Source organism: Haemaphysalis longicornis, unplaced genomic scaffold (genome assembly GCF_048455015.1).
Source record: "Haemaphysalis longicornis isolate Haplotype H1 unplaced genomic scaffold, Haemaphysalis longicornis Haplotype H1 scaffold_7, whole genome shotgun sequence".
Taxonomy (NCBI): Eukaryota; Metazoa; Arthropoda; class Arachnida; order Ixodida; family Ixodidae; genus Haemaphysalis; species Haemaphysalis longicornis.
In genome coordinates this window covers 120,574,873-120,589,802 of record NW_027526422.1, presented here as the reverse complement: position 1 = coordinate 120,589,802, position 14,930 = coordinate 120,574,873, and the positions used below count along the sequence as shown (strand labels likewise).

Sequence of the window (14,930 nt, the reverse complement as noted above, 5' to 3'; positions counted from 1 at the left end):
CATTTGCACGATTCTAGCGCGCACCCTTTTTCGCTATAAGTAGCCATAAAATTTGGTCTGCAAAGCAAAAATCGACTTTCAGCGTTCCCCGCTTTGGCTTTAATGCGAGCTGGAGCCGGATAAGCAAGTTTATGAAGCAGAAGGTATTTTTGCTGCCCCGTTGCGTGCGTTAAATAAAAAGCCTTCTGCCGTGTACTTGATGTCATATTTACAACTGTACGGTAGAATCACATTCAAATTATTGTAAAACTCTTTTTGCCCCAAACTTGCAAGCACGTTACAGTCAGGGGCGTGCTAGAATCGTGCAAATATGGTAAACCATACCACAGAAGTCCTGTACCTTTTTCATATACATACCTACAAACCTGGCGACCTCGGAAATTGGGGGATGTTGACCGCAAGTTGGGGTGAGGGTTGGAGCTTTTGTGATATTTTTAGCTTACGATATCAGCATTGATTTCTGGGCTACAATAATTCTGCAAACCAAACACATTCGAAATTGCATTTGTTTACAATTAGGAAAAGCAGGGTACACTGCGACTGCCCAGCTAGCCCACCTGCTGATGATTTTGCACATGCTTCCCTGTGGCAGACTTTGCTTTCTTGAAAAACTTGTCAGGGGTACGATATCTCATAGCACGGCCCAGCAATGCGAACGAAGTTCAGGTACTTAGTTGTCGAATGAAGCATTCCAGCCATGCGCTGCGCTCACGTCGCATGCTCAAGCATGCAAAATCACAAGTACTTGACTTTCCGGGAAGGCAAAGAACATGGACAAAACAAATACTTATTTGGCTTCAACAAAGTCATGTTGTCAACGGAGCTATATAAAAATAGCCCTACACCATCGCCACCTGTATTTTTTTAATTCCAAACGAATCGCCCGTTTTACAATGGGAATGAAGGGGATGCCTGTTATGCCACATGTCGTGTAAGGTGAGTGGGGGTCGCGTAAAGTGGTACACGATCCCCGGTCGTGTCCCACACCATATCTTAATGAGAGAGCGACCTGCGCCTAGTTTCCAAGGCAAATGATGCTCGAGGCCGCGGAAGTAGCGATGCTCTGGGCAGCGATAGTAGAATTGGCGTCACGGCTGAGCACGTTTTTGCTTACACTGCCGCTTCCCACCACGCGTCACCGCAAAATTAACCGGTCACGTGACTAAAGCACTGGGAAGGCTAGAAATTGGGGGAGAGTAGCAGCAGTACAAGGAAAGGTCTTGGCAATGGCTACACGCTCACTGATCTCAAATGGCCTGGATACGACCTCCACTGACTTCGCTTGGCTACTCAAATAATTATGGCAATATGATGCGCCGGTGCTTCTTGACGTGTTTTTTTGTTTTTCGTTGTGCGGCTGTGGCAGTTTTTCGGGAGATTTATGACAGTTTCCATAGAGGACGGGTAAAAAAATCGGGAGTCTCCCGGGCAAATTGGGAGAGTTGGCAGGTACGCATATAAGGCCCCAGACACATTAAAACTGCTGTTCCAGAAGTCAAATGTGCATCGCCACTCCTTTCTTAGTATAATAAGTTCAACGTGAAGTTATCCCTCCTGCAACGTTCTCTGCCCTCAAAAAGCACACACAAACATTTGCATCACTTTTACCGTTTATCTCGCCACAAAAGTACACATAATTGTCAGAAAAATTATTCAAGAAGAGAGTGAGCACTGTGACTGTGCCAGCAGAGCACAGACGGACACATTGGGCATGGTTCATGCACGTGTGAATAGATGGGATGCGCCCGGGAGTGCACAGTTCATCACGTGGTTGCGAACAGGTAGAGCAGCCCCTTGGCAAACTGGACAATCTCGTTGCTGCCCATCTTGGATTCCCCGTAGAAACGATCCACAAAGCTGATTGGGACCTGCAAGCGGGGCAAGAAAGTTTGGCCACATGAAGCCCTCCAGCTATGCATCAGAACCAGCGTTGTTGCCAGCTTGCTGTCTCAAAAAATGTGTAGTTATTTTTCCCCTACGCACACTCCCACACTACAAACAGAAGGAAACTGCACACATATAAAAGTCAACATGTAGGAACAAAAAATTTCACCATCTTCCCGTAGGGGAACCCTGAGTAGATGCGAAGCAGCCATGGGGTCGACTCAAGTTCCCATTAGTTCTCAGTTCGATCGCGGCGTTGCGGGAGGAGAATGAGGGAAGCGGAGCGCGCACGCGCGTCATTTATACTGCGGAGCTACAGTGGCCCCAGCGGAGTATGCAGCTGCTACCTTCGCGACTCTAACCCTGCGCTGCTTCGCATTAACGTGCGCGGAGCCGCAGGTGTTGCCATTCGTTGCGCAATCCCGGAGAGGAGAGGAGAGGAGGAATGCCTCGCATACTACTCAGTGTTCCCCTACGGGAAGATGTCGACGGTGGTTGAACGCGAAGCTATCTTGTGATGGATTCTTTGGTTGGCCAATCCCTAGGGGCATCCTGCCACAATCATCATCAGCGGTGCCTGGCCAGGCATGCGCAGTGGGGGTGCGGACAGTGGACAACCACAACAAGGGAGGGAGGGACACAGCCCCGAGCCTGAGATGCTTCGCATCTAAAATTTTTGGGCATTCAATGGGTACAAGTTACATTTAGGCTATGAGTGGATCAATTTCGATCACTCGCGGGTTTTTAACATGTGTCAAAATCTCAATACAGGAGCGTTATCACTTTTCACCTCCATCTAAAAACTGGCCGCTGTGGCCAAGGCCGAACCCACGTCCTTGGGCTCAGCAGCACACTGCCTTAGACACTGCAACACCACACTGAAATGTTCCCTGCGATAACTCTGCGTGTCATACTCATCTACGATTGTATCACCTATCAAGCAGTATCCCTATCTTGATCAATGAAACATTTAGCTGGAATAGATGAACCGACACTACTGAGAAGCTTCTTTTGCTTGTTTTTGTTTTTTTAGATGTTTTAAATGCTTTCTTAGGTAGCGCAAACTCGGGAATATACAAGAAGATCCGAAATAAATTTGTTTGATAACAATATTTCATTAGAATACACAGCCCTTTTATTATGCTCAAGAAATAAAAGCCGAAAATTGCAGCCAGAAAAAAATTCACGGAAGCTTGCACACACGCGCAAGCCTTGAATGGCGAAACTGTTGCAGTTCATCACTGAGGGACACAAAGTTGAGCTTTAGTATCGTTGTGGTGTTGTGGTTGACGTTGGCGGCATGGCATTTCAACGACCTTATGTTGAGCAAGGCCAGAGTGAGCTCGACGTCTGGGCCGATGTTTTCGTATGCCACTCAGCAAGCGAGACTTATCGTCTCTAGCAGATGCTTTGCTTGCCGAGCCTCTCGAAGCAGCGTGGCCTCTTCCCCCTTGGCAGTGCGAACTATCCGCATAGGCCAGGCATGCACAGGAGTCAATGATCAACTACAGCAGCTTCGACATTCAAGTCTTCTACGGTACAGAGCGCATGCACACGAAAACGAACTAACGAGGGGCGTACGCTATGACGCAAGTTTTCCGTTCCGAGCAAGTGTTGCCACAATACGGCGAACGCTGGAGTTCTTTTGTGGCCAGTGTTGGCCAGTCTCGCTAAGTGGGTGTACTTGGCTTGACGAACGTGCGCTCGAGGCACACGTGCACGAGCATGCGGCATTTTCTCGGTATTTTTAACTGAGGACACCATACACAAACGATTTCCTCAACAGCTTCGGTGTTAAAACAAGCTCTCATAACAATCATCATTATTGAAAGAATAGTGTAGCAACACAAACTTAAGAGATTACCGAAGCACACAAAGGTAAAGTCACGCACGAAACCAGCTGAAGGCCTCAATTTGTCATATCTAAAACGTACCAAAGCCTACATTCACCAATTTTCAGAAACACAACTGTATTTTACTTTTGTTCCCATGTTTCACAATTCAACTGTATATAGGATGTTGAAACAGTAAATGATTCTCTTTGAAAATGTAGTTTGCAGAAATGTTTAGGCTTGATTCTGCTCAAACTTTGCACGAAGGTTGCGTTCTGTTGGCTATTTTTTTCTAAAATTACAGAGGCCATTGCAATGGCCCGTACTATAATAAAACCTGTTTGCGTGTATGGGAACAGATAAAGCTTTTTGTATTTTTTACATGCATCCACATACAGGAAAAACTTATTTGGCCAGCTTTTCTCCTATAGACGAAAACTGGTTCAAATCAAATGCTAAGAAACCATTGCGCTACAGTCGAGCCCACTTATAACGATACCATTTATAACAATATATCGAATATAAAGATGAACAACGATAGCACCATCCACTTTTGTATGCGTTTTATGCTAAAATAAACTGATGAGTGTGCTCCAGTGCCATGCTATCAGATATAACGATTGAATCTGGTTAAATCAAGCAGCTTCAAAATAACAAGAACGCCCGAATCCCACCAAAAATGCGAACTGCCACCGCCTTTCTGTGAGTAGACCTTCCAACTCTCAGAAAATGAGTTGACTGAGTTACTACGAGGGAAGAGGAGGAGGGTTTTTCCTCCCAAACCCCCTCTTGGTGCCACCGCTTTGGCCTCATCCCCACGCCTGTTCGCACTTGCTCACTCGCGAATTTGCCTGTTGTGTGTGCACCGCTTTGAGTTTGGCAGGGTGCCTCTTAATTAACTATTGCGGTTTTTTTTCCGTGGAAGGGACGTCAGGGCCAACGTTTTGAAAACGTCCGAGTGCCTCACTGAAGAGGTGATCATTGCGCGGATACGTGTTGCAGACAGGGGTGGCAATGACGGCGCGGTTGAAAAGCCATATTAGGTAGTGGCTTCGCAGGAGGCCCAACGCATGTTACAGACCCCCAGAGATTTTGTTTCGTTCAGTCAACTATATGGAACACCTAGATTCTCTTGAAAAAGATGTGCACCAGCTTCGCATGAAGCAAACAAAGCTGACCGACTATGGCTTCTTATCTGCAAATAAGTAGTAGCATGTGCATGCGAAAACATGTTTTGATCTCTGTTTTGCCTTTTTTTTCAAACCCGCTCATAACAATTATCGGTTTTAACAATGGAATTTTCTTTGCACTAGAATACCATTATAAGTGAGCTAGACTGGACTATTTGTGTTATTTTTAGAAGGGTAGCCACAAATTGTAAACATGCAAAATTTTTATGTGAAAAAGCCAGCACTTTGTAATGAGGACACTCGTTTATTGTTGCAACGCCCTGTATAAACATTCAAGTAGAGTCTAACCCACTCTGCAACAATACTGAAGTGCCAGCAAAAAGCCCCTATATTAGTATGTATAACCAATAATTGTAATCACCAGAATGGGCAGAAAAAGATAATTTTCTATGCATATCATGGTTTTTACAAAACATCTAACAAAAACGGGAAAGTGACTGTGCTCGCCACGCTGACTAGGGCAGTGTGTGTGCAAGACAACTCAAGAGAGCACACATAAAAGGCTAATGCCTTTCAGCTAGGAGGAAGTAACCACATAACACCATGACTTCCTTTTCTCTTTTTCTCTTTTAAATGTAGGCACATTCCCTATTACTGAATTAGTATTTTTTTAAATCTGAGAGATTAAGAGCAGCCTAAAGGGTACAGTTCATCCAGCTACAACAACACAGTACTGTGATGTTCTTTTTATCTCAAAATGCAGGAAGCTCACTCTAACACTTAAGACTTGAAGGTAGCGAAGCTGTACACAACCTTCACGATCATCACAACGGTTTAAGTCCACGATTACAGCCGCTTTGCTTCTTCTTCGCTGCCGCAATGACCTTTACTCCATCTCTGTTGCTATAATGGCAATGAAGAAGCAAATCGGCTGCAATCGTGGACAACTCAAGGGGGGGTCTTCTTCCACGAACAAACGAACAAACAGGACACACACACTTAAACTAGGCAAACGCTGGAGTTTTTTGGGGGGCAATGTTGGCCAGTCTCATTATGTGGGTATGCTTGGCTTTACGAATGTGTGCCCATTTTTTTTCTTTTTATTTACTGCGCGAGGCATGCACTCACGAGCACACTAAACGTGCCTTTCTCATTCCGAGCAAGTGTCGCCACAATACGGCGAACGGTGGAGTTTTTTTGTGGTCAATGTTGGCCAATCGCTCTAAGTGGTATGCTTGACTTGACGAACATGCGCTCGAGGCACGCAACAAATACTGCATTCTTTTTTTTTTTTTTTGGCCAGTATCGGACAATCTCCCTAAGTGGGTATGGTTAGCTTGACGAATGTGTGCTCGAAGCACGAGTGTACGTGCTCGGCATTTTCGTGATAGTTTCAACTGCGGACACCATACACAAACAATTTGCTCAACAGCTTCGGTGTTAAAATGCATTATACAATGCTTCCTGCTCATCCTATATGCTGGGCCAGCTGGCAGCAGCAGGTAACACTTTATATACAATCGCTATCGCTGTCTCGACTCCCCAGCCAATCTAATGAAAATTAACAAAATCCCAACACTGGAATCTCGAAGAAAAATAGCCAGGCTAAAATTTCTTTTCCATTCAGCACAAGGAAGTTCACGACTTGATGCATCGGCCTTACTCACTCCGCTATCATCACGTCCCATGAGGCACTATCATTCCGCTAAGTTCACGCCTATCTCGGTGCGCACTAACACATTTAAGTATTCCTTTTTTCCCAGGACTATAACCAACTGGAACTATCTCCCCCCTGAAATTCTTTCTTCCAGTAGAATGTTGAAATGTATTGATGAAATGTTTGATTTCTAAAATAAAAAAAAGAATTTTCACATATGTACCGAATAAGTTTGTACTGCCTTGTTCACACGTTTTTTTTTTACCTGCTATAGTAATTGTGTAACTGGTCTTACCAAAATGTAACACCACCACTCCTGCTTAGGCCCATTCATGGCCCGCAGTATTTAAATAAATAAAATAAATAAATAAGAAAGGGCAGTAACGAGGTCTTTACCTTCATGGCTCGCATGGCTCAGAGAAAACAACTGTCATTAGCTTTTTACGAGGGCAAAAATAATGAAAACGTTGGGGTGAAACCTCTTTCATATTAAAAAACGTGCATCATCATGCACGCAATGCACCCGTGATTCCTCAAAGGATTTCAATGATTGGAATTTAACTTGGCCCCTACTGTAAGACTGTGGCTCATACTGCTAAAACTGATAATGTGAAAAATGACCACTGAGATAAGCAGTTTATTTTACCATTATAACATACGGTGAAGCTGATGGTGCCATAATCAAATTCATCGTTGTAAGTGGTATTGCTGTATGGGACTATAAATGTGGACTCTAAATAACAAAGTCCAACCTGGATATATAGAACCAAGAAATATCAAATTACTGCATATACAGTGGAACCTCAATGATACGATTTTCGGTGATACAAATTTCGGGATGATACAAATTTCTGGGAAGTCCTGGCGAAAGACATTACATCTTTTAAATGGGAATAATCTCGGCTGCTGCGAACGGACCTGCACTGCCTGGCCGATAATACGAACGAGCCGGCAACGTAAGGGCTCTCTCTCCCCTCTTTGTCACTGTAGGTGTCTTCGATTTGGCTGCACTCGCTGCACTCATTGAGGTAGTGCAGCACCCGGCTCTTTTATTTTCTAGGGCAGCATGTAGCGCCTGCACTTTTCTCCTCGATTTACCGACAGTGCAGAGAGTGCAGGATGAGTTCACGGCTTTCCCTGCACTTCTCAGGGAGAAGGTACAGGAGACGACAAAAGCGCACGACCGGTTCTGCAGTGGCGGAGCCTGCACTGAACTGGCTAAACTAACTCTGAACTCACGCAGGAAGTGCAGGCCAAATGAAAGGGACCTTCTTTTTCCGGGAACGGCCGGGCTGTTGTGTGAGCATGATGTTTCTAGCTCACTAATGCGGCCGTGCTGCTGGGGAGAAGAATGCCTTGATGTCACTCAGTCGCTCGTGTCTCATTGGTCTTGGGTGGGAGACTGCGCCTTCAAAATCCGCTACTCCTCATTGTTGCTGCCGTCTGCTCACGGTGGATGTTCTTCTGCTGACACACGTGTGCGAGGTCTTTGCTGTCAATGGGCTTCTTCCAACCAAATAAACCAGGCTGCTGTCAGCTGTGTCGCGCAAAAGGAAAGTTCTTTCCTTCAAGAGAAGCTGGACATTCTGAATAAAGCCGACAGTGAACCGAAAAGGAAGCGCAGCGACTCGGCAAAAGAACTCGGCCTGCCGCAGTCGACATTGTGCACCATTGTTGGGCAACGGAACATGATTCTGCAAAACGTGCAGCACTTCGGCGAGAACGTCAAGCAGGCCAATGCAGCCCAGCATGTCACACTTGAAGACATCATCCTGACATGGTTTAAGGAAGCGGCTGTGGCTGGAGTGAACACCGGTGGAAAAGTGCTCCAGAAGAAAGCCAACGATGTTGCCCTTTTGCTTGGAATGGGAAACTTTCAGGCCTCCGGTTGGTGGGTTCACCATTTCAAGCAGTGGCATGGCCTTGTATACAAAATCGTGTGCAGCGAAAGAAAGAAGGTGGGAAACTCAGTGGTGAGCGAATGGATAGCCGATGCTCTGCCGGCGCTTCCATTGGAGTACGAAACGAAGGACATATTTAATGCAGATGAGGCGGGGCTTCTTTCTATAATCGCACCACTATGACAGCCTCACCACAGTTAGAAGATCTACTGGCTATTGAAGAATAAGACCAGCACGGCATGCAATGCTTGGCGCACGATTTCATCACCGTCGACAGCGATCTTGCCAATCGCGGTGTCCAGACGATCGACGACATCGTCAACAAGATGAAAGAGCCGGAGCAGTAGTTGGAAAGCGACAACAAGCACCAGAAGTGAACTAGCGGCAGAAGTGAACTAGCACCATCAACAAGCGAAACCTTACGTGCCTTTGACGTCTTGCGGTGTGCAATGAGCTTGGGCACTGCCACTAAGGAGATGAGTGCCAAGTTTTACGCGCTTCAGAAAAGACCGCTCGGCGACATGGAGGTTAAAAAAAAGCAGAAAAACATCTTGGATTTCTTCACGCAAAAGTAAGAAAAGAAACAAACGAAAACTTTGTTTTTGTGCTTAGTTTTTGGGTCTCTTTTGGTCCATATGAATTTGGGGTGATATGAATATTTTTCGCGGTCCCGCAAGATTCCTATAATCGAAATTTCATTGTAAAAGGATAGGGCCCTTGCACGTGCATATTGAACTCCAATTCACCAACAAACTTAATTTATTTCGAACGTTACCTGGCAAGTGCTCCTGCAAATGCGCACTCCTGACGGGGTTGAGGCAATGATGATCATGGCTTCTCGCACGCTCTGCCACACCTGGTGCCAAGAAGGCGGCGTTGCAGCGTTTAAGGGGCTACCTGCTTGCTGCGCCAGCATGGGTATAGCCATATGGCAACGAGAACTCGGGGAGTGACTGGGTGTGAAAAGCAATAAACGAGGAAGGGAAACTGACATAAGGCATTTGTTAAGGTGGCTGGTTCGGTTCCTGCACGCTTGAGTGGTGACCCAGCGGTGGCTCTGATGGCGCAGGGAGACTGGTGTAGCGTAGTGCATGTTTGCTTTGTTTGCAGCACTGTGTCACGCGTTCCACAGCCATGGTTGTGAAAAAATGGAAGAATTTGGATTTGGAGTGAGGAAGGCGGACATAATTCGATGGGTGGAGGCCAGCGACAAGAAGTCGTCAGCTGCAGAGGGCATTCGAAATTGTTCACTGTGCTTTTGAGCATGAAACAGCACAATAAAGCTTATGTACAGCAAAGGCAGCAAAGCCCAGATGTCCTGGAGTGTGTCATGTGTGTGCTTCTGAAGTTGGTTCCACAAGGCAGCTGTATGGTGGCTACAGACGAGAGGTGTTCGAACTTGGATGATAACAGCTTTGGGTGCCTCTAGAGTGAATTTAAAAAGCTGCCAGCATTCCCATGTGACATCTTGGATGACAAATCAGCACACAACAAAAGGGCTGATAACAACGTGCAGGCTGTGGAGGATTGCAATAATGCGGGTGTCATGGTGGACGTCGCCACCAGAGTGGAACCTACTAGTAAACTTTACGATGTTCCCAACTGTTTACTGAAGTTGAACTTGCGTCAGCATTCAGTGTCATTCGCTGCTCTTGTGGCGCAGTAGACACCGGTTATAATCTTGAAGACAGTTTGAAGAATTTTATGACACAGAAAAAGGAAGTGAAGCGTATGGACATTTTTCAGGCTAAATAAAGTGCGGTGCTCGTTGCACTGTGTCACGTTTTCCATGCTTTGTGGAATAAATTGTAGCTACTGCTTGTCCCAATCTTGGAAAGCTCTCAGTGATGTTTGGAGTTATCAGGTAAGCTTCTGCTGGGCATATTTTTTTATTTAGAATTATCAGTATACAGTCAAATCTCAATATAATGAATCATGCAGGGCCAGTGAAAATCATTCATTTATTTTGAAATACTTTTGTAATAAAAAACTGGCAGTTATAAGCCAGTGCCCAAACCTAGAAATGAAAATGATGTACGTTAGCAGTAGACGCATGTGCAGACAGGCAAACTCTCAAATAAAAATGCTGCGCTCACTTTAAAGCTACTTTACTTAAAGAAATTGGTTATTTCCTTCTCGTGTGTGCAGCACGCACGACCGACTAGGAATGCCTCTACGCATTTCACCTCACAATACCTCATCGGGTATGTCATGCACCGAGCAATGAAAGTGCGAAGTTTGTTCATGTGCACTAAAACATCAACGTTCGACACGATCTCATCTTCTGTGTTTGGTGAACCACAGTCGTCTTGCTTCGTGTCACTGTCGTCACTAAAGACGACGACTGCTCTCACTTCTTCTTTGCTTTGTCGCTAGTTCCATTCTAGCCACCTTACTGTTGGCACTCGACATGGTGATGATGATAGCTACTGCACTCCGGGGAGTACACAGAGAAACAGCAGTTTCTGTTTCATGCGAGAGTTGTGACGCTGTTACTTGTAGCCGAATTCAGAACACTGATGTTCCTCGATTATAATGGGGAAAATAAATTATGTGCGTTATTTTGAAATATGTGCTGAATTGAAATTCGTAGTTCTGAAATATTCTTACATTGATAATATAGGTAGGAATTCTGGCTGAGATTCTTAAAATATTCACAAATTTGAGAAATTCATTAATGTGGGGTTCGTAGTGACGAGGTATGACTGTATTGAACTATTTTGCGATCCCCTTGGAGTTCGATGTATCCGGAATCGACTACCACTTTTATTGCTTCTCGTGACTGCAATAGCTTGTGACTGCAATGGCCTTCTGCAAGAAATCATCTTTATTTCGTCAGATGAAATTTTCAAAACTGAATACTCCCCTTTCAAACTGTTAACTTGTTCACATCTGACATGCTTTGGCCCGCCCCTTATGTAATTACTCCCTGATGGGAGCCTCTACGGAAATAAAACTGAACTGAACTGAAAGCCAATAGCTTCAAAAACCCAGATACCAACAAAGCAGTTTGACATGCTGATTCAGTCGTCAGAGACTGTTTGTGCAGTCCACAGCTATTTGTATGCAAGTACCATGTGGAAAAAGCGGCCCAGGTTGCTACTGCTGCCCAATTTCACTTTTCCATTGGTTAGTAGCCCACAGAGACGTAAGCTTGGGCATTTTAGCCAGAAAAATTTCTTCTTTCTCCAGCGCTCACCTCGCCAATGGTACAGCCAAACTGCCTGGCACGGGCGATCATTTCCATCTGGAAGACGTAGCCCTTGGAAGTGCAGCTCTCCACCAGTTTCTGCAAGACGTCCTTCTTGTACAACCTGTGTGTAAAGGAGGGGGGCAAACAGCAGCCAATTAAAGTTTCGCTGTAGATTGTTCTGGAAAAAAGAAGAAAATCCTAGGCAGCAATATTGAGTATGCTGGAGTTACGCACACACTAAAGCAGCGCTAATTAGTTTTCTATTATTTGCCTTAAAGAAGCAGTGAAAGTTTGTATTTCATTGCCTTAAAGAAACAGTGAAAGTTACTATTTGAAGAAACTTCATTGGTTCACTTTGTGAAGATGCCAAGGTGCCTTTCTGCAACTACTGGCGTCAAAAGAATACTGCCTCAAATCAATGTGAAATCTACGTTACTGCTGCAGTTTTGAGAGGCAACAAAACAGCGCCAAACGTAACGAACAGCAAGCTTGTGGCCACACGGACGAAAGTCAAGTTGTGGGGTTTACCGCTCCAAAGCTACACCTTATGAGGCGTGCCGTGGCGGAGGGCTTCAGACTGATTTCAACCACCCAAAAATCTTTAACATGCGCCTAAATCTAGACACATGGGCGTTTCTGCTTCTTGCCTACAAAAAGAGCCACCATGGCTGGGATCGAACCCATATCCTGGGACCCAGCAGCAACACGCCTTAGCCACGGAGTCACCACAGCATCCGAGATTTAGTTTTCTATTACGCCTTAAAGGAGCACTTGCAATTTAAAAAAGTTGGCCATGCATCTGCTCGCCTTACTGCAATTGTCGTTGAAAGGTGTTAGTCCTCTGCTGCCCCTGCCATATAATTTCCTCTCCTGTCTCTCTCAGCCACATCTCATGCTGTTCCCCTCCTGTCTCGGTGTTCCCAAGAATAACGCATAAGAGGTTCGTTGAATTTAATTCAATGTTCCCACATTTGCACTGCCGGTGCGCCATCTGTTGGGACCTTTCGTTAATGTCTGGTTTCGCGCACAAGCCACAAGCTGTAAGCTTCATTGTGAGCTCTTTTTGAATTTTGTGCTTAAATTTTGTTTTTAATGCTACTTTTATTTTGCTATCGCAAAAATTAAACCCACGTCTATTTTAATCAAAAGAACTGTGCGAGTTTCAGTACTGTATTCGACCACATATCGCAGCCCTGGGTGTCCGCTTCTTGAGATGAGCACTCCGCTGTGTGGAGCTGTCGAGTGTAAGCTCCCACTAGCCAGTACTCGCTTTTTTGCTTGAATCTGCACCCAGCAAACTCCGAGACCATGGACAGCTTATCACATCGCAGCCTCACCTAGTCAGTCCATCATTCTCGTCAACGTTTGTTTCCCAGGTGCAGCATGATGCCAGACCTGTGTTTGTGTTGTGTTTCGTGTGCGGTAATCCCAACCACAGTGGAACCCCACCCCCCCTTCTTTTGCCTATTCTTTCCTTTCTAATGTTTACTTTTTTTTTTTTCAAACCCTTTCCTGCTGTCCGATCCTCTCCATTTTTCATTCATCCACGTTGACGTGTCATCCACTGATAGACAGTTACTAGGCTGAATTTTCCTTTAATTTTTTCACATATAATGACCACTGAATTTATGGTTGGCTTTAAATATGCCTAATATTTTATTTTTGCTGAACAATGTTGACAAATATAAACACTACTCACACATTTAGTAGTTTGGAAATGTTTTGCCTATAAAGACCTCTAGTTAAAATATTCTTAGTTTTGGTTGGGTGGCTGAATCGAGGAACAGACAGACAGACGTACAGACCAAAAGTTTTGCTTTCAAGTAGCCACTTTTAAAAAAGAGAGTCACTCTTGGCTCTCCTTTTTAAAAGTGGTATGATTCACTTCATGAAGACACCAAGATGCCTTGCTGCAACTACAGGTGTCCGATTTTTCTTGGAATCAATTTTACGCTGACATTATTGCCGCATGTTTTAGAGGCACGGAAATGGCAACTCACCAGCTCTCTGACATCAAACAGGCTGGCAGTCGCAGGGACAAATATGCGTGAAAACTACCAGCCCGTCAAACTCAAAGTGGCCCACCCCTTCCCTCTCAGCCACATATCAGCCGAGGACAAAACCAACAAGCCCATGCACCAAAAAAATAGCATCACAAAGTAATGCTTGTGGTGTCTTCTGGGCAGTTTCCGGCCTGCTGAGTGCATTTGAACTAATCTTCGATTGAGCTGAGGGGGAATTGGGATATGCACAGGTGGTCAGTAAAGGTGCCCTTGAATGTGTTTTGAAGTCACCGACAAGCCCAGAATCTTGCTTAGACCGAAAAAAGCAAAGTCATTACACCGCACCTGCTCCCACGCTTTCCAAGGCCAAAACTAATACTAATGACATGAACAGAACTGCAACCATTATGGGCAGCATGTCGACCAGTCTTCAATCGTGTGTTATTTTTAATGGGACAGCAGAGACTCGTACAAGCAAAAGAAAAAAATAAGAACCCAGAAAAACACAAATTTAACTTAACCCTTTCAGACGCCGCTCGCTATTTATTCCCCCAAATTTTTTTGTTCTTGTTTCTACACTCTGTGTCTCTCCAAATAAGATGAATTGGCAGGTTACTGACCCCAACAGAATTTTAGTTTTTTTTTTACAGTTATGTACATAATTGTGTACATAGGTACATAGTGTCACAGAGTTCAGGAGCATCAAGCAGTGCTGAATATTTCCACATACGTATATATTTCTGTCATATGCATTGTTTCTATATTTTTTAGGGCCGCAAGTCTGAGAAAATGAGGAAAAAGAGATGAAAAGGCTCACCCGCTGAAGCCATCACGTGCGTCAGCATCTTGTTTTTTTACAGTCATAGTAATCTTACTTGTTGCCAGATGGCCCTAAAATCTTCATTGTTAGACGGAGGATACAAAATTACGCTAAACTAGCGAAAACGTTCAGTTTTGGTATTTATTTTTGTAAAAACCGCAGGATGGAAATGTACACAGTTGTGTACATAGCGTCTGAAAGGGTTTTAAGAACACTTTGAAAGCTAACAAATGCGGTGTGCATTTGCATTCAGACGCAGAACTGAGCCGTCCATCTTGGGAACTCCGCAATCAGCAAAAATGTACTTGATAGATGAATGTGGTAAAATCGCTGACATGAAATTTTTTTCAAGACGTACAACACGTGAGCGCATACAAATGGCTACAGGGGGCTGGGCGTGCCATTTGAACGCCATATCATAAAAAGCATACGTGTGTCTTTGGTCTGCTCAGAACAATAATATGGAGCAAGAAACAGCCTGCAAGCAATGCAGTCACACTGCTTTGAATA

At 44.7% G+C, this 14,930-nt stretch overlaps 1 protein-coding gene across 1 annotated transcript in view; it reads right to left on the bottom strand.

Moving 5' to 3' along the window:
• Positions 1-1,598: 1,598 nt before the first annotated feature.
• The window catches only part of Dpm1 (Dolichyl-phosphate mannosyltransferase subunit 1), a 30,575-nt gene continuing 17,243 nt past the window's right edge, over positions 1,599-14,930 (bottom strand). The window contains exons 7-8 of the mRNA XM_077678855.1: positions 11,604-11,718; positions 1,599-1,868 (exon numbers count right to left, since the gene is read on the bottom strand). Coding sequence (XP_077534981.1) covers positions 1,764-1,868; positions 11,604-11,718 — 220 coding nt within the window. The 3' untranslated portion in view covers positions 1,599-1,763. The remainder of the gene's footprint in view (positions 1,869-11,603; positions 11,719-14,930) is intronic.